The 20231-nt window shown below is 37.8% G+C and overlaps 1 protein-coding gene across 2 annotated transcripts in view; it reads left to right on the forward strand.

Annotated features, from left to right (window-relative positions):
- Positions 1 to 20231, forward strand: part of PRKDC (protein kinase, DNA-activated, catalytic subunit) — an 86008-nt gene that overhangs the window by 48612 nt on the left and 17165 nt on the right. For both annotated transcript variants that reach the window (XM_027674190.1, XM_027674198.1), the window contains 18 exons: positions 42 to 191; positions 599 to 772; positions 1661 to 1759; positions 2445 to 2655; positions 3212 to 3401; positions 3739 to 3954; positions 5240 to 5352; positions 8028 to 8159; positions 9330 to 9509; positions 12918 to 13126; positions 13533 to 13671; positions 14252 to 14440; positions 14939 to 15163; positions 15795 to 15903; positions 16545 to 16656; positions 18179 to 18368; positions 19476 to 19650; positions 19738 to 19928. In XM_027674190.1, coding sequence (XP_027529991.1) covers positions 42 to 191; positions 599 to 772; positions 1661 to 1759; positions 2445 to 2655; positions 3212 to 3401; positions 3739 to 3954; positions 5240 to 5352; positions 8028 to 8159; positions 9330 to 9509; positions 12918 to 13126; positions 13533 to 13671; positions 14252 to 14440; positions 14939 to 15163; positions 15795 to 15903; positions 16545 to 16656; positions 18179 to 18368; positions 19476 to 19650; positions 19738 to 19928 — 3004 coding nt within the window. The remainder of the gene's footprint in view (positions 1 to 41; positions 192 to 598; positions 773 to 1660; positions 1760 to 2444; positions 2656 to 3211; positions 3402 to 3738; positions 3955 to 5239; positions 5353 to 8027; positions 8160 to 9329; positions 9510 to 12917; positions 13127 to 13532; positions 13672 to 14251; positions 14441 to 14938; positions 15164 to 15794; positions 15904 to 16544; positions 16657 to 18178; positions 18369 to 19475; positions 19651 to 19737; positions 19929 to 20231) is intronic.

A 20231-nucleotide genomic window follows, 5' to 3' on the forward strand; every position in this document is an offset into this window, starting at 1 on the left:
AAATGACTTGTTCTTCTTTGTGGGCTTCTGTTTTTGTTAAGGTTTATGAATGCAGTATTCTTTTTGATACCCAAACTTCATGGTGTGATGAAAACCTATTGTCTTGAAGTAATAATGTGCCGGGCTGAAGAAGTTCCTGATCTCCACTTGCAGTTAAAGAGTAAAGACTTTATCCAGATCATGAATCATAGGTAAGTGGTCATGTGATTACAATGCATAGTCCAAATTTCTTGATAATATTTTCTGTGCTGGCCACAACAGTTTTACATTCAGAAGCATTTATAATTCACATTCACTTTTGGTCACTGCTCTCTAATTTGAGCTAATGTAATCTGGGAGTTAAGATGGTTAGCTCACTGTGAAAAACCAACAAAAGCTCCTAAATAGCATTGTGGTGAAACACCACTGGGATGTAAATTTCTGTAGTATGTATTTGTTTAGTTCTATTCTTACTCTCAGGTTGAACTCAAAAGTATTTACCTAAAGCCCTTTATGCAAAACCAAATATCACTGCTAAATATAAGCTGATCTTCTGGTTCCGTATGTGGCATTGAAGAGAAAAGCAATATACCTATTCTTTTTTCCCCTCTCCTTTTAGGGATGATGAAAGACAAAGGGTTTGTTTGGATATAGTGCACAAGATGCTGGCTAAACTAAAACCACTAGAACTTAAAGAACTTCTTCCTGGAGTGACAGGATTCATTTCTCACCCTTCTATAATATGTCGCCAGCGCATGTATGATATTCTGATGTGGATTTATGATAATTACAGGTGTGTATTTACTGCAGATGTTGTCTTTCAGTGGTTTGTCACGGGCAGAGTGAAAGTGTTTGTAATGGTCTTCCAACTTCATGTCCCTCAGTGCAGGATATTTTTCTTAAAATAGAGCCTTGTATTTGCCTAAGTGGCTTTGGCCTTTGGTGGCAATTTTATCACTTCCACTAAGGGATAAATACTTGGACCTGAACTTTAGCCCAGGACTGGGCTGTTGTATCACCACAGCATGATGGCATAAGAGATCTTAGCTTTGATGCTCCCACTTTTTTTCTTGTTGCCAGAATTTGTAACTAATAAAAATTATACACTAAAGAAATTTGCTTGTAGGTAGAAAATGTATTGAGGTACTTTGGCGTGATCTCAATCCCTTCAATCTAGTAGTGTAAAGATGGTCTTTCTGTTTTACCCCTTAGAATAGGGAGCAGGCATGTTCTCAGTTTGACAAGCAGGTTGCTGTTGAATCATCTGACTTAGTTGGGTTTTATTATGTGCTTTTTCCCAAGATGACTATTTGAATGGACAGTTACAGTGAAGAAAAAGTACAGGCAATTTTTATTCCATCATCACTTCAGAAAAGCAAATTCTCTGCCTTTTTTTCAGTTTCAACCTTGCAAACTCAGAATTGCTTCTCTTTGGCCTTCATAATAAATACCCAACATATTATTTAGCTTTCTGATTATTTCTTTTGTAAGTAGTGGAGATACAAGGAATTTAAGGCAATGAAGACCTCATGTTATGAAAAAAATGCAGTGTTGTCATGCCAAGTTGAGATTTTTATGAGAAGGGCACATTCCTCCTTTTTTCTGCACCATCCTCATCCTCTTATTCTGCTATGGATTGTTTAAGAGAAGTCACTAAGAGATATTTTTCTCCTGTCATCAGTGATCCAGAAAGTCAAGCAGATGATGATTCTAAGGAAATACTCAAAGTGGCAAAAGAAATGCTGCTTCAAGGACTAATTGATGAGAATGCTGAACTGCAGTGAGTAAAGTGCTGTGTTAACTGTCTGAAATAACAAATACCTACCTTGCTCTTATTTTCTTTATAGCAAAAGAGTTGATCCTTAGAGGTTTTTTAAGTATCTCAGTATAAAAGAGTAACAGTGAGATAACACTATTTCCTTTTCTTCCAATAAGTTAATTTATAAAATATCTTCCCATAGTGTTATATGAAATAAGTGAAGCACAGAGCATTTGAACAAATTTCTAATCCATGAGGTAGTTGTTTCACTATGTCAAACCTAATTCTGCATTAATGTTCTAGAGTTTTTGGACAAGGAGGACCTTGCTAAACACAAACATAGATTAAATGTTGGAGGATGCTGGATTTTTAAAATTTCTTTTGGTGAAACAAAAGATAGAAGAGGATATTTGTGTGCTTATCCACCCATAGCACTTCTCAAGAGGAAAACAACTTGACAGAAATAATTTTTTCAGAGTAAACCTTTAATATCAGGCATGGAGCATGGTAGATAAAAGAGGAATTTGGTGTAATTCAATGAAAGATCCATGGTATGACAGCGTTAGTTAAAGGCTTTAAAATCTTATTATGTTGGGGTTTGTGTTTGTTTGGTGGTTGTTGTTGTTTTTAACTTGGCTTTTTTAGAAGTGTTGGGTTTTTTCTGTTTGCAAATAACCAAGAATAACTTTATTCCTTGCCTTTACAGATTAATTGTTAGGAATTTTTGGAGTGAGGAGACAAGATTACCAACAAATACTCTTGATCGCATGCTGTCGTTGTTAAATTCTTTATATTCCACCAAGATTGAAACACAGTACTTGAGTCTAATCACAAATTTTCTGCTTGAAATGACTAGCAAGAGCCCAGATTATTCCAGAAAAATATTTGAGCATCCACTGTCTGAATGCAAATTTCAGGTGAGTTGTAATGCTTTGTCCTGTGTGCAACCATGTGACAAACTCTATTCTTTAATGTTGTTACCACTTAGATGAGAATGGCATAATGAAGATTTTTGAAAATGTTTTGTTCTCCCGAGTTAACAGCTGCAACAGTCATGAGTTATGCGCAGTATCAGAAATCTGATGATTTTGTTGGGGAAATAATTTTCCTTTCAAAAAAGAAATATTTAATTCAAATAATTATATATACCAAGTATAGCTGATGAGTACTGAAATAGCTAAAAAAGAGGTTAGTGGAGAGAAGCAGCATCAGCTGGAGAAATATTGTGAAGAAACAGGAATACTAGCACAAGAACTGAAAATCAGTCCTCAGCTGACAAGTCCAAATTAGTCAACTTTTTTGCTGAGCTGTGGTGAACTCCTGTGTGTTTGCAGTTTTTATTTTTATTGTCAAATTCTGCTCCTGTACCTGGGATGATGTTTTAAATTTTGTGCTGTCATTTCTGCTATCCTGACTCAGTGAACGAATGCCAAAAGCCTCCATCTTTACTGTGCTACTTTTCTTTGTTCATAGGACTTTGTAATTGATTCCAGCTGGCGCTACCGAAGTACTGTGCTCACACCTATGTTTGTGGGGACTCAAGCTTCTCAGAGTATCCACAGGAATTTATCACAAGAAAGATCCCTTTCTGCTTCTGGGTCAGTCGGTGGTCCAGTGAGGGCTACCCAACGGCAATATGAATTTACACCTACACAGCATGTCAGTAAGTCCAGACCAGTGTCTTCTGAAATTTTCTTGTTTGCTATAGGAATTATTTAATTTATGTCATATATGGATTTTTAATGTAAAAGTGTAAATACATTTAATATTGTGTTTTCAAGGACTTCTTATGTGTGTTATGAGAAAAAACATCACATTTTCTTAGTCTCATACATATTTTAAGTTCCGCCTAATGTAAAAGAAATTTGTTTCTCACCTAACAGCTTGAAATCTGTTCTGCCCAAAACCACTGGGGAGAGAAAAATTACCTGCTTCATAGATGTTTTCATTTGATTTATATAAGAGTACGTTACAGCTTTTTTGCAATTTTTTTCTTGTAGGTGGTAGAAGTTCTTTTAATTGGCTAACTGGAAGTAGCATTGACACATTGGCAGAGTATGCAGTTCCTTCATCCTCTGAATCCTTATCTTCATCCATGCTGTTGGTTAGCAAACGGAGTGAAAAATTTAAACAAGCAACCTTTAAACCAGTGGGGCCGGATTTTGGGAAAAAAAAGTTGAATTTGCCTGGAGTTGAGGTGGACAGCAAAACTAAAGGTCTGTAAGCCTTATCTAAGTGCAATTTCTGTATAACTAGTACATTTCTATAAACCATCTTTGTCCGTTGTTTGGCTGGCAGTCTGTTATCTTTGAGACATTCTCATGGAGGTTCACCTTGAGAGATTTTGTTTCCAAACATAGTCTGTGGCAAAAAGCTAGGATTGTGCTAGGAATTGTAAAATTATATGTTGCTAGATGAAAGAACTGAGAGGATATGAAACCAGTCAGTGTGATCTCTGCATTCCTATCTCTCCCTAAGATGATCGTAGCATGAATGTCAGACAATTCTGTCCCTTCTGTTTTAAATTAAACTAAATATCTCTTTCAAGATGACATCTCTTTAAACATATTTTTCCAAACCATTTCAGATGTCCTGACATGACCTACAACATACTGCAATCTGTCATTAGAATTACTTGCTTTTTTTTCTGAGAATGCTCCTTCATCCACCCAGCCAATAACTGAAAATTTTCAGTGCTGTTTTGAAGTGGCTTAGGCTCCTTCTTCCTGTTGAACCTTGCAGTACTTTGTCATTAAAATTTTGACCAAAAGGATGGGATTAGGAGTTCAGGCAAAGATTTATAAAAATCAACCTTTTCAATACTTGAGAGGTGTTTCCAGACAGTTCTGAATGGACCATGCTGAACTACAGAAATAGAGAGATCAGTCTACCTTCCAGTCAGTTCCTAGTCTTCTACCAGGAAAATACTAGTTCTAGTGGTATATTTTTGTTTGGTCATTCTGCTTTCCTGGGAAATGGACTGAAGTGAACAGTCTTTTAAGAGGCCTTTCTCCATGACTTTCCTGAGCAGGAGTTGAACCAGTGTCAGTTCTGTAATCATAACTTAAAAAGTATTGTATGATATTATTATTACCCAATCTTTGAATCTATTTAGCACCTCTTTTATGTACGGAGGTACATACTTTATGGAATATAGTGCAAATGCCATACTTGCTTTTGAGAGCTTAAAATAAATCTATTGTACGGGGCATATTTGTTCATGAGTTTTAGTGCCTTTCCCAGTGCAATAGTTTGACCTTTATACCTCACCTATGTGCTTGAAGTTTCTATATAAATGCTTATTACCTCTTCTCCTCAGAGCAACTTAATTTGTTTTCATTTGCTGTCTTGTTGAAAGGCCTTACATAGAGTTGTTGGATAGGAAACTTAGGAGACTAGTTGGTAAGCTAACAAATACAAAGATGATGTTTGTTGTTATATGGTGATCTTGCCTTAACTCAGAAGTTTGCTTGAGAAAGGACACGATCATATGTTCTCTAGGTATAGAAGAACGAGCTGAAATTCTAAGACTGCGGAGACGTTTCTTGAAGGACCAAGACAAACTCAGTCTGATTTATGCTAGAAAAAGTCTGGCTGAACAGAAAAGAGAAAAGGTTTGTCAATCCAAATAAGTTTAAAACTTTAGGTCTCAATGCCGTCTGCAGTCTTCTACTTCATCTCTAGTGGTAATTTTGTGAAGAAAGGGTAAATGTAAGGTACTGGTTGCTGTTTTAAGAGCTTTGAAAGGTTTAATTTGGAAATCATGCTACATACATGCTTAAAGCTAAATGATGTTACTTAGCATGAGTGAGAAAAGACGTGAATGGTAACACTTCTAGTCTACTCCTTAAACGTGCATGAAGTGATTTTACGTGATGGAGCCCCTAACAGCTGTGGGAAGCCCTTTACAGTTGTCAATCTGGAAACTGGGGACCTTGAAGCTACAGTACGCTGCAGAAATTGTTGGGGAACACTATCCAGAGTCTGAACACGAACTCAAAAATGTGGTGCAGCTGATAGGCTGATCAGAACTGTTTTGAACTTTTAACCTGAAGGAATGTCAGTAGTAATCATTTGCTGTGCGTTTATCAAGGCCAGAAACTTACTGCTTTGTGAGTTTCCTGGTTGTGCTATGTACTTACAATAAATCTAAGTATTTTTAAGCTCTGTAACAGTTTTTCAGAGGTTCCTGTTACTAAAAATAACATATATTATCATCCAAAGATGATAGCAGTTAGACCAAAAGCAAAGGAACCCAGTATAGGGAGCTACCAGTTTGAGACACTCTTGTAATTCTTTGCAGATGCAGACAACTGTGTAAACAGAACTTATGTCTGGAAGAACCACACAAACACCTATTTTAGCCAATTTGTGTTTACTTGCAGGCTAAAGCTACAGTTTCCTCCCACCATGCAATAGAGGACCTGTAAATGCATTCTGTATGGCAGTCCAAAATACAGCCAACAAAACCACCTGTGATATTCTACAGTAAAAGACCAGAGGAGACTATGAATGCTCTCAGGATCCCTTAAACTTTTCAAGAGATTTGTTGCACATAAACGCACATGGAAGTCTATGATTTGCATTAATACTATATAGGACAAACCAGGAAAAATTAGATCCTGAGCACGAGAGGATTTGGAAATTGCTATTTCTCAATAGCATATTTCTCTTGAAAGGTTTCTGAAAATCATCCCTTTAAAGTTCTGTAGCAGAAAAATTACCTCAAACAGCAAAATTGTGAGGAGTTTACAGAAGAGAAAAAAAGCTTCCAAGCTTCCTTCTGTTTTTGTCTTGCATTTTACCAATGTTTATATCCACCCATTGCCTACTGATTTAGTTGGTAATGGCAGTAGTTAAAAATAAAAACCCAGCCTCTAAACTTACTGATTATTTCCTTATATTGTGCTATGAAAAAGAAGAAAAGCAGAGGAAGAAATAGGTTTTGTTTGTATTTGGTAGTAGCTCTTGTTCAATTTAAAAATTATTCCTTTAAGCCCCAGCAAAAGGCAGGACAGCTATTTAAGAACTGCAGTTTGCAACAGTTTTATTACAGTTTGTTTTAGGTTTTACTAGAATCATAGAATTGTTAAGGTTTGAAAAGACCTCTTAAGATCATCAAGTCCAACCATTAACCCAGCACCACCGTGTTCGCCACTAAACCGTGTCACCAAGTGCTACATGCACGTCTTTTAAACACTTCCAATGGTGGAGTTTCTACCACTTCCCTGGACAGCTTGTTCCAATGCCTGACCACCCTTTCATTGAAAAATTTTTCCATTATATCTAATACCTCTTCTGGGACAGCTTGTCCTGTTGATTGTTACTTGGGAAAAGACACTGACCACCACCTCGCTACAACCTCCCCTCAGGTAGTTGTAGAGGTCTCCCCTGAGCCTTCTTTTCTCCAGTCTAAACAATCCCAGCTTCCTCAGCTGTTCCTCATGAAACTTGTGCTCCAGTCTTCACCAGCTCTGTTGTTCTTCTTTGGACACACTCCAGCACCTCAATGTCTTTCTTGGAGTGCAGAGCCCAAAACTGAACAAAGGATTCAAGGTGCTACCTCACCAGTGCTCAGTACAGGGAAACAATCACTTCCCTAGTCCTGCTGGCCACACAATTTCTGATATAAGCCGGGATGCCATTGACCTTCTTGGCCACCTGGGCACACTGTTGGCTAATGTTCAGCTGGCTGTTGACCAGCACCCCCAGGTCACTTTCTGCTGGGCAGCTTTGCAGGGGCACTCTTCCCCCAGCCTGTAGGGCTGCATGGGGTTGTTGTGACCTAAAGTAATCAACTTTACCACATTCATTCTTCTTCCCTGCCCCATCCCACTGTATAAAACAAAACACACAAGCTTTAGGAACCTCATTTTACTTTGCAGCTGGGCCAGGCTGAGAGTCATCATATTATGTATACTACTGTGGCTCAGCTAACAGGCAGTAACTTACTAAACCATAGCAGCTCACTAGCTGTCAGTCATAATCATTCTCTTTGAAACTAGCTTAAGTACTACCTGTATGGAAGCTGGATCTACAAGGCATTAATATTAAAAGTTAAGGGCTGAAGGAAGTCTATGAACAAGTGTTGTGGTTTGACATTTTTAATTGACTAAGATAATTTTGAGTTTAACCTTATTACAGCTTTATAGAAAATATATTTGTCTATTAAGCATGGCAAAAGTTTATAAAACACTTCAGAAATGCTCCTGCTTATTTTGTCTTATCTTGATACTGCTCTTTCTAAGTAATATGATTATTATTTTTTAACATGAGAAATGCATTTCAGGAGATGAAATCTGAGCTGAAGCTGAAGTATGATGCCCAGGTTACTTTATACAGAAGTTACCGAGTAGGAGACCTTCCTGACATCCAGATTGAATACCGCAGTCTCATTGCCCCTCTGCAGGGCCTTGCCCAGGTCTGTCTGCTATTCAAAGGTCATTTGTGAAGTTTTCTGTTCCTGTAGGGAAAATGGCATATACTTGGGCAACTGCTTCTAAAATTGATTTGTTGTTTTGTAGTCAACCAATAAGATACACATTTCAAGAGTCTGTTTTGAGGGAGTATTTCTCCTACCCCTGTGCTGGTTCAATGATGACAGAAGAGGCCTTCTAGCTTGCCGCAGCTGAGTTGAACACCTGATATATCAGCTCTTGTCCATTGCCCCTGGATTCCTCTACTTGAGAAACAGTTGGTGTTGGTCTTTACAGGCATTATTGCAAAGGGCATCTCACTGTACAGTAACATAACAGCCATTTCTCTTTTATTATGTGGCTGTAACAGATTTGTAAAAATACAAATGAACTTACTGTGACTAAGACTGGACTCAGACTACTCAGTAAAGCTGATCCAATATTCCTTTTCCTACCTGAGAGCAGTAGAAACTGTAGACTGAACTGAGCAGTAGACTGAATCCCATTTTACAGTTGTTGGGAAGTCACAGTCTTCCTGGTTACCTTTGTATTTCATTTCTTTTGATGTCCCCTTATCACTGTGTAAAGGGAGGAAGTAGCACACTCATGAGTTATCTGAATAGCACTAGATAAAGAGTTAGACCAAATTCCAGGCCCATGGTAGACCAGGATGCATAGGATTATATTACACACACAAATGTGGTTCTAGGTGGAAAAAATGCCTTTAAATCTCAGATGGAACTGTCTGCCTGTACTGGCAATCTGTCTTTCTGTTAGCTGCCTCAGTGTTAGGTCCAGGTCTCCTCACACATCAATGTCTTCTGTTTTTTCCTGAAACACTCTTGATGGACTGCGGTGTCAGTATCATGATATTGAGTGTCTGGTTCCTGTAATGGGAATTGTGAGTATGTGAAAATTGTAAATTCCACCCTTTCTACCATTGGCCTGAAACCTGTGTTGTCTTGGAGTTTCTTTATGTAAAAGAATTAAGATGTGATTTTAATAGGTAGTACAGTAATTGTCAGCATAGGTGAGATGCATGCCAGACTAACTAGTCCACTCCCAAAGAGTATCCATATAGGGATTAGGTATGGGGTGGTTCATATCTTTTAATTTTATGTCTATTGTGTCACAGCAAAATTCAGTGACCTTACTGCTTTTGTTGTAATTTACAGAAAGATCCAACATTTGCCAAGCAGCTTTTCAGCAGTTTGTTTAGTGGAATTTTTCATGAGGTAGAAAAATCTAAAAATTCTTCTGAGAAAAACACCATTGTCCAGAAGCTGCTGAATGACTTCAATAATTTCCTCAGTACAAGCCTGTCATACTTTCCACCATTCATTGCGTGCATCCAGGTAAACCCTGCTATATGGCATGAAAGTAACTGAATGTAATGTCTTTGTCTGAGTGTGTGATAAACCCAGAGGTAGTGAAGGTCAAATACTGTCACTGAAGTTTAGACAGAGATGGGAAAAGAATTGTTAACCAGATGGATATTTCAAGTGACACTTGTTAAGGTAATTTGTGCCTCTGGACTGATTTTTCAAGTATCTGTAGAGTTTGAGTCACCTCTTAATGTTTTAATTGCATCAGTAACAAGAAGAGATTTGATTTTAACTGAAAGCCATTTCAATTGAAATGAGAATTGAGAACAATTGAAAGGGCTATGTGGGTGTCACATGCTTATCTTCCTGTTTCTGGGAAGTGCTTACTGAGGAATTCTTTGATGTCTTGAGGATGTCAGTAGCTGTCCGACTCTTTGTGGTTAGCCTCTCTTGCATATTTTTTCCAATTAGTGCCCTGAAGTAGTTGCCTGGGGATTTTCAGTAAAGAGGGAAGGACTCACTCCCGCCAAAGGGTGAGTGGGTGCACCACAGTTATTTCACTGGAAAAGAAACACAAGCCTTTCTGCTATGAGAGTATACTGACCTGGAATAGATTGTGAATTTCATCTGTTAACCCAGTTTTCAGGGAGATAAAAGAACTTGTCCAAGCACCTGTTACATGCTCATTGTCACTGTATTTAATGGTTCTTGTCAACTGTGTTGATCTTAATATTGTGTCTGATTCCTAGCTCTCAAAAGGGGGGGCAGCTAATGGCTTCTTTTTTGTTATGGAAATTTAAATACTTTGTGACAGTAGATGTCATTAGTAACACAGGAGAAACTAGTTTGGAGTAGCTTAGTAAACAGTGACAAACTTTGCTTCTTAGTACTTGTATTTACACATCTGAAAAAATGTAATTTCATGTTTACTTTTTTTTCTGTGCAGCTGCATAAAAGGTCAAATGCTATGGGGATTTTTCTGGGCTGTCTTGGTATGTTTCGAGCCAGCATCTCACAATAGCGATCTGTTAATATTCCCTCTTGACATTGCGTTTGTTGGTTTTCTGTCTTGATGATCTTATTTGTGTTGAATTACGCTGTCTATTAGACCCTATTAATAACACTGTTGCATTAGGCTACTTTTTTTCTGAAAAGTCATAGAATGAAGACTCAAAAATAGGTAAGTTAAAATTCATCAAAAATATGAGCAATAAGAGCATCTCATTGCCATCCTCATAAATAACAAAAGAACCACAGCAGGAAGGCAAGCCTCAGCCTGTGAATTTGAGTATCCTGCATAACAGTGAGAGGAAGTCTTTTCCCCAGCAGGGAATAGAGTTCATATTGATCAAGAGAGTGAGCTGGAAGAGTGTGAGCAAGAGCACAAGTGTGTCAAGGCTGTCATTTGGCTCACAAAGACTGTCCTAGTGTCTTGGACATTTGAAAATACAAATGTATACTGTTTCCTGTATACCAAAAGTGTAATGAATACTGGCTGGTTTCAGAAAGACTTCTGCTTCACTGCTGTTTCCTTCTGGCTGTTTGACTTTTTAGTCTTCTACAGGTTCACATTCCATCAGGAGAATAACTTGGTGGTAAGAAGAGCTGGTTTTGTCTACACATATGATCTTAAAATTGATTATGAAGCTCTGGGATTCACTTTCAGGACAGATTAAGAACCAGCTGAAATAGTAAAAGAAGTTAACTCCTTGACAAATGTTTATGTAGCCTCTATAGAGATACTTGGCCTCTGAAGATCATATAATTGCCTTGTAAATATTTTAGCTGTCAGGCCAACTTCGATGCCATTCACTCTGGTCTTTGAACATGTGGTGCAAGGAAAGACAAAGCACATTACATATGGAGCAGAGAGTATTCCCTCTGCTTTCAGAAGATAAGTGATAGTCACTAAAATGCAATAAACAGAAAGATACCTCCTTTGATGTGGGGCAATGTCTATAAGTTTTGAGTTTGGGAGGGTATTTATTCTTTGGACATACCGTTATATTTGCATGGTTCTTACACTTTTTCCTATGCTAACAGAAAGGACTTTTGGTCTTACCTTAGCAAAGTTGTTTTTAAGTTTTAAGATTGTGCAATTGACACTGTGTTCCTGACGTAGCCCCTAAAATCTAGCAGTCAAGGGATGTGTGGCTCTACACAGGCGTGTCGTGGGCTTGTGTGCAGCTAATTGAAATTGCCTGAATAGTAGGTGAAATATATATGCTAACTCTTCTTTGGGATCTGCGTGGTCTGTAACTCAGGAAGCCACAAGAAGCTGTGTTTTTTCCTTTTTTTTTTTATTGAGTACAAATTTGTTAGTGTGAGAGTCTCAGCTATACAAATTGTGTCAAGAATTTGCTTGTGCCAGGTGCCTATTCTGTAGTTTTGTGGTAGTTGTCATTTATCAAAGAAGTGTAGCCTGGTTATTCTCAGTCTCCTGTCGCAATTTCCAAATACTGTTTTCCTTTCACATAGTATTCTTGAACATGCTATGTTGCAAGAATCAAACTTTAATTTTTGTTCTAAAACTTGGTTCTGTTTCTTGTAATGAAAGTTATATTCCCTCTCTTCCATGTTGTACATTTTTTTCTTCCTATTTGTTTAAGATATTATTGCAACTTTTCTTTACATTATTAAGTAGGGGGAAAAAAAAAAAGAAAAAGCCCAACATTGGCTTTAATAACACTCTACTTTCTCAATATTTTATGTGTATTTAGAATAGTGATTTAAGTATTTTAAAAAACCTTCAAGTAAACAAAAATGTTTATCCCTGAAAATTAGGTTAGTCTGTAGTTGGACTAATGTTAAATACAATAAAGATGTGCTAGAAATATTGTCATGCCTTTAAATCAGGCAGGAGTAGATGAGTACAGTACTCTGAGTCTAACAGGAAGCTGTGATTTGCTAAAACTGGCTAAGTGTGTGGATAGAAAGCCTCCAGCTCAGAGAAGACAGTGTGGTTAATCGTGCCTTTGGCTTATGGCAGGAATGCACCACTGAATAGGTTAAGTGAAACACAGCTGCTGTGTAGCAGGCACAATCCTGCCAACAAACAGAAGGAAAAATTCAGGCTGTCAATGTGTCCATCTGCCTCTCCCCCACTTTCCTTGTGATTCTGTCCAGAGAGTTTCAGAATCACAGAATATTCTGAGTTGGAAGGGACCCAAAGGCATCATCTAATCCAACTCTTAAGTGAATGGCCTGTAGTTGTCCCATGTCCTGGAGGCAAAGTATATGGGGTTATTCTGTCCTGTTCTCTGTCCAAAGAGCAACAGCACAGAAGGGAAAGATTTTCCAGAGTTGGGAACTTCTGGAGATCTAGTGGCTTATTTCTAAAGCTTGCACTATAAGAAAAGGGATACCAAATAAGTGATCTGTAAAAGGTAACAATCAGTATAGTTTTACACCAATTAGGCAATTTGTTTTATTTTACAGGAAATGAGTTACCAGCACAGAGCACTACTAGAACTGGATTCAGCTAATGTGAGCACAAGCTGCCTTGCAAGTTTGCAACAGCCCGTGGGCATCCTCCTTCTGGAGCGTGCCCTGATGGCTCTGTCCCCTGCAGAGGAGCCTCCATCCAAACGGATGCGTGGAAGGACAGAGCTTCCCCCAGATGTGATCAGATGGATTGAACTTGCTAAGTAAATTCTTGTTTGAGACAAGTTATTCCCATTCAGATTTTTAGTCTCAGTAACCCAACTTTTTTAGAATTAGATATGCTTTTAATTTCTTTTCAGTTAATTACTGTTTTTCAGTGAGAGCAGTTACACTTAACAGCTGTGCACTCTGATGATGCTATCAGACTGCTGAAAAACATCTTGTTCATAGCTTTTCAGCTGCAGGAGTTTCCACAGTTCAGATATTAACCTACAAGGTGAAGTTTATGTAGTTAAGTATATATTTCAGATCTTATATAACAAAATATCTTTTTAAAATTTTCTATTACCACCTAGTAGTATTATGGCTTATTAAATTATTATTTTTTCAAATAGCATTGTTATACATCTGTTCAACTAATTAAAAGATTTCTCTTTTCAATTTTACTAGGCTCTACCGATCTCTTGGGGATTATGATGTCCTTCGTGGCATTTTCAGTGGTAAGATTGGGACTAAGGAAATTACACGGAAAGCGTTGTTGGCAGAAGCAAAGAGTGATTATGCTGAAGCAGCTCGATGTTATGATGAGGTAAAATGACAGCAAGATTCTTTTGTTTCATGAATCTCTCATGACTTAAAACTAATAAACCACAATTTAATGTTTTGAGCAGCAGCATATATTGTTTAAAATGTCCTTGTGTTTTATTAGATTGATGGTTCAGTCTGTAAAGACATTGGGAACAGATGAGCAGTCACAACAGAGCAGTACACGTGATGCTTTTCCTAGTGTTTGTTACAAAGCTGCACATGTGCAATTGTCTAGGCAGATAAGTAAAACACCATGGGCAAACTACAACCCCAAGAGAGCAAATTGCACGTGTTCATGGCATGAGTTATAGTGGGTAAAAAGGAAGGAGGATCTGTAACCTTCTTGTAAAGCGTTCACTCCTTAAAAAATGCAGATTTACTAAAGACATCTACCTGAAAATAATTTATATATGAATATTGACAAGCTTGAATTTTCTTCATCTAATGCTGCTGTCGCATTCTAGTAAATGGATAGATATTTTTGAGACAATGAATTACAGTTAAGTTCCTGCAGACTTAGAATTGAAACAATTACCAGAATCCTGTTAAGAACCCTTTTTCCCCGCAAATTCATTCCCTAGGCACTCTCTAAAGAAGACTGGGAAGACGGAGAGCCAGCAGAAGCGGAGAAGGACTTCTGGGAGCTTGCATCTCTGGAATGCTATGACCACCTCACAAATTGGAAGGCTCTGGAGTATTGTGCTACTGTTAATATCGACAGTGGAAAACCTCCAGACCTAAGCAAAACATGGAATGATCCATTTTTCCAGGTTTTTAGAAGTCACTTCATTGATACTGCACCATTTTTTATCTCTGCAGGAATGTCCGACAGTACTGAGATTGTGGGTGAAAATCAACTGCATTATTTGGGTTACTCTAGTATGGAAATTAGCAGAGAGTCTGATACATGAAAATAATTGAAGCAATTACTTTTAATATTATCTCGGGTCTGTGGCTGATCATATATGACCAGCTTTATCATCACCTTTTTGTTTTTGCAGTCTTTTTGTTGCATTTTTTGCATTTATTCCCTGTTTTAAGAGTTACCAAACAGTGGTTTTGAAACTAGTAGAATTTGCTAACAACTTCTTGAGCTATCAGAAAAGGCTGCTGTGATTTGTTAGCAAACGGGAATTTGTCTAAAGGGAAAACATTTAAGAAAACCATTCAAAATATTTTTATATTTATTTGATCTACCACTGATAACATAAAAACTGATAATTTAATGTTCCATTCCTGGAAATAAGGACTGTATTTTCACCTTGTAGGAAACATATCTACCCTATGTAATACGCAGTAAGTTGAAGTTACTGCTCAGTGGAGAAAATGACCAGACTTTGCTGACATTTATTGATGAGGCAATGAAGACAGAACAGAAGAAAGCCATTCTAGAAATGCATCACAGCCAAGAGCTTAGTCTTCTTTACATCCTGCAAGATGATTTTGACAGAGCCAAATATTACATTAGCAATGGCATGCAGATCTTCATGCAGGTAGCAGTCTCTTCTGTCTCTGGTATGATTTCTCTGTGTAAACTCCTGGAACAGTTAAACTGTTGTTGCTATTGCTGCTGCTAGATTATACTCTCAAGAGAAACAGTTACTCAAGTAGAATGACATCTAGGTGCCTTCCATATCATATGACAGAACTTCTTTTGAATTCACTGCTTGCAATGATGAGAGATTAGTGAGCCAGTGGAGTGCATCCTCCCATTTTAATTTGTTTTGTTTTGCTGATTTCATCTTTTAGACGTTTTTCAGAATTATTGTTTGTGCAGCTAATAAACGTTTTATTTCATTCATCTTTTCAGAAGCCTCCTGTCCCCAGAACAAACTTGCAAAGAGAGTACCGCATTCAAAAGTTACAAGTTCCATCCATTACCGAGTTTTAATTAGACTGTAGGACTTGGATAAAACCTAGGATAGGAATTGGAGCTAGAATATGCCTCTACACTTGTGTAAAGGAGAGTTGCTCTCTGATTACAGGTTATTAAATTACTTCTAAGAGGTTGGATTCTAAAGCATAATATATAGCAGCATCAGATCAATAGTTTGTAGAGCACTGAATAGAACCGTGTTGTAAATTCTGTCGATGAAATCTTTCATTCTCTCCCTCTCTTTGCAGAGCTATTCCAGTATTGATTCTCTGTTATATCAAAGTCGAATGACTAAACTGCAGTCTGTACAAGCTTTGACAGAAATACAGGATTTCATCAATTTTATGACTAAGAGAAGTAAATATTGGTTTTTTTCTCAAGCGATTTTCCTTTCATTGCGTTAATCATGGTTTCCTGAACTTTGAATTTCTGAACTCCTGTTTGAAAAAGGATAAGTCTGGAATTACTTCTTATTGTCTTCTTGACAGTAAGAACTGTACAGTTCTGTAAGATAGGCTTGAAGATAATTCAATATTCTATTGCAAAGTTTTATTAGCATAGCTCTTGTGATAAAATTCGTTTTAAACTAAATTTTTTTTGTTGGAGTAACTTTTAGCAGAGATAAAAGATGGATGTGGTAAATAAGTTACAGCTACTGAAGTAGGCATGAAGTACAAATTTATCCACATAAACCAAATTATATATTAAATTTAGTTAACAATTCCACTACATTCCAGCATGTTCCTTTGTGGAAAGGAACCTGCCCAGTGGTAATCCCCAATGACAGTTGACAGTGATATCCTTATTGAATCTCCTGTGCTCCAGCAATAGACAAAAGCAATATGATCACTAAGTAGTGTATTTAGTGAAAGCCCAGAAATGCAAGTGGATTGCTTAACTGCAGTTTTCTGGTTTGAATGTTCGACTGTGTTTTGTTTAGCCCTTTTTCATGCTGTTTGGCTTTAGATGCATCTAAAGTGTTCTTAATTGATTTCTAGGTAACTTAGCTTCAGAGGCTTCCCTTAAGAGACTTCTCCGAATTTGGACAAGCAGATATCCAGATGCTAAAATGGATCCTATGAACATCTGGGATGATATCATTACAAATCGGTAAAATTGCATTCTTGGGTTAGCTTAAGTTCTGTCTGCCTGCTGAGTTCCAAGAAGTGCTTTTTCTAACACTGCTTGTTTTCATATTAGAGCCAGGGGGTTGGTCCAGTATATTACTCTTTTTTTCCAAGCATTTTAATACCTTTATCAGTATAGCTGGGGGGTTCTGTGACTGACTTGTGGTAAGGAGCAAAAGGAGGTTGAGAAATGGCCGGGGAATAATCCATATTTTAATAGGGAAACACAGACGTTAGTTTAGGCATTTTCTTGCATCAGTGACTACATGCACTGTGCAAGCTAGCCCACTTCAGCAGCCCTTAAACATACCCACTTGTAATTGAGTAGATTAGCGGCATTTAGCTCAATGAAACACCACCCAAAAGGCCAGTCTGTTATGAATAAAAATACTTGCCTACTTTGTAGGTAGTTGCAAAATGAGGATGCATACAAAATAAGCCCTGTCAGTACTTCACCTGTGCTCTAACTGGAGAGTTCTGCTGTGCAACGGTTGCTAGAAAGAAGAGACTCTCTGGAGACTCCTTTGGATTAGCTCTGAAGAAGCTGGAATGCTTTTTCAAATTTGAAAGTTTTCTGTCCTTGCTGTGGTGTCTATCTTCATCCTAATTCATTCTTTCAGTGCAAATCTAGATTAGTTCTCCTTTCCTGGGCAACAACTTCTTCCACACCTGTGATACATACTGTGCTCTCTAGTTTATTTTATTTTCTCCTGGTATCAGGAAAGCGTGGCTACAGAAGAGCTTATTGCAGTTCAGTATTAGACCGAATACATGGCATAACTTACTTTTTCACAAAGTCTCAAACATTTATGGCATGAAGGGTTGTCAGGGTCTTAAACATTTTATATGCTTTTAGAAAACCTTTATCTCGTCTTGAATTAGTAACAATGTGCCAAGTGCCGCTTCAGACTGTAGTGCTGTCCTCTGCCTCAAGTAACGGTCTACATAACGAGATGTGCTATTAAATGAGATAAGACTAGTTGTGGAATGAAGAGGATTCAGCATTCATTCATGGCAACTCACTTTCAAAAGCTGAGTATGGTTGCTGGTCTTTTCTACAACACAGATTTCAATGGTGGCATGTGTTGATGTGATATACATTTGAATAGCTAGACATAAAATACAGCCTGGCACTTTCACTGAATAATTGAGACTCCTTTTTGTTTGCACTTCTGTCAAGTTGGAATGCGAGTTATGGCTTGGTGAACTTAGGGATTGTAGCTATGACTTTAAAGGAAGTAACTAACAAAAAATCCCACTTCGTTGTGGGCATTTTCTAATATTAATCTTGTCAGTTCAAGATCCTAGAATGCTCTCAGGGTCAACCTGTCCCCGGTTACAAGGTTCCAGACTCTGAGGACTGTGTTTAGCACTTGCCAAAGGTGATCACTATAGCTTGCCATTTTTCCTTAGCTTTGTTTACTGCTAGGCAGATCAACACTTTTGAACATTCATTTTCCTGAATGTATAGCAGAGTGACTTGTACCCCTGTTGTCATTGTGCAGGTGTTTCTTTCTGGACAAACTGCAGGAGAAACTTCCCTCTTATCAGGCCAATGATAGTATGGAGGTGGATGAAGAATACAGTGCTGGTGACCAAATGGAAGTGGATCAACAGGGTGAAGATATTTACTCAATGATTAAAAGCTGCAAATTCAATATGAAAATGAAGATGATAGAAAGTGCCAGGAAACAGGTGACTGTACTGTCTGATAGCTTCCAGTTTGGTGAGAAAATATACAGAAACTACAGCTGGAAAAGCCTTTTAGGTGGTCTTGGGCACCCTTTTGCCAGGCAGACCATCTGTCTTTTTGACCCTACTGTCCAGGACATTTTGAAAGCTTAAGAAATTCACTTCCACAGTGAAAGAAAACAAATGGATAAATGTTAATTACAAAATTGATCATAATTTGTTGTTACTGGAAATGTGCCTGAAGGCCCCTTTGATCCACAGATGGTTTCTGGCACTCTGAAGGGCAGATAAATAAAGTATCTGAAATGCTTCAGTCTTTAATGTAAGGAATGTTTGCAACCAAACATTAGGCTTTCTCATTTACAAATAATCTCTTCTGTACAAGAAGGCAAATTAAGTTCTGATTGAATCAGTATAATTTACTTCAATCAGCAATGCTGAAGTTATTTTTTTTGCACAGTTTTCATTAATGCTGTTAGTTAACACTTAGATAAAGTAAAGCTAAATGACTTTGAAATTTTGATTTGGATCTGACTGTTGAAATGACTGAAACATAGCCTCTTTGATGATGGACCTGTGGTGTTTCAAGCTTGAGACAAGACAAATAATGTTTGAGTCGAGGTCTCTCCTCTTCTGAGTTGCTGCAGAAATCTGCAGTCATTGACAAGAGTTTATTTTAAGCAATGTGATAAGCAAATGTAATATAACACTGTTGTGTTGACTCTACACTCTTGAAGGAGTAAGTGAAAAATAATATTTCCTTTAATGTTACTTACATGAAAGTTTTCATCAAAACACAAACATAAGTGATCTTCTTAATGGTGTTATAAACCAAGTTACATTTCCCATATGTGTTTGTACTACAGAGCAATTAATGCCTGTTTAGTCATGCAGCTGGAATTATTTTTTTCAGTTTGTTAAACCTCTGTTCTTCTCTTTTCAAATTTGTCCATAAATATGTCTTTGAATATGAGACTTGTCAAGCAGTGGACATCTCTTTGTCTTACTATAACTTTACTTAAATCTTGTCATCCCTTAATTGGGTTGCAGACAGGTTTTAGTTGCTCTTCAGATATTTTGTCTGAAAATTCTGTCTTATTCTGAATACAGAACAGCTTCGCAGTTGCCACGAAGCTTCTGAAAGACCTACGCAAGGAAGCCAAAACGAGGGAAGACTGGCTGGTGAGGTGGAATTACGCTTATTGCCGCTTTATCCATAGTAGCAGCCGGAACCTGAGCTCTCCAGAACGTGTGCTCTCAGTGTTAAAGACCATCTCCCTGCTTGGTAACAGCCTTCTCTTTGCTTCACACTGCTTATTATACAAAGCTGCTTTGTTGTCCAGTTACCAACTTTGTTTTTGAATTCCAACAGAAGATACCAAATCTGACTATCTTAGCAAGAACATAAGGGCCTTACGAAACCAGAATCTTCTTCTGGGTACTACCTACCACATCATGGCCAATGCTCTTATTCAGAATCCAAGATGTCTGGAGCAAATTGAGGAAGAAAAGGCTGAGAAGATATCACTAATATCAGGAGAAAATCTTGAGAATCCTGAAAAGGTAAATGAGAGGAGAAAATCTTCGTTTTTTCAGTATCGTAATTACTACTTCAAATTACTACTTGAGTAGGTAGTGATGGGTATGGGTAGATAAAGAGCATGTGAAACCTGTCTGCTGTTAGCAGAGATTTGTCCAGCAACACCAGCAAAAGAAAAAAAGACAAATAAAAAAGCTGTGGTTGCTAGGTGTTTCCTGGTTTTTGCTCTCCTGGAGTTCTGCACCACCGTGGCTGCTTTAATTGGGAGAGCGCTCTTGTGTTTCTATTCCTCTATTTTGAGTGAAGGGGGAAGACATGGCAGCTGC

Source organism: Neopelma chrysocephalum, unplaced genomic scaffold (assembly GCF_003984885.1).
Source record: "Neopelma chrysocephalum unplaced genomic scaffold, ASM398488v2 Primary Assembly neopelma1_22, whole genome shotgun sequence".
Classification (NCBI taxonomy): domain Eukaryota; kingdom Metazoa; phylum Chordata; class Aves; order Passeriformes; family Pipridae; genus Neopelma; species Neopelma chrysocephalum.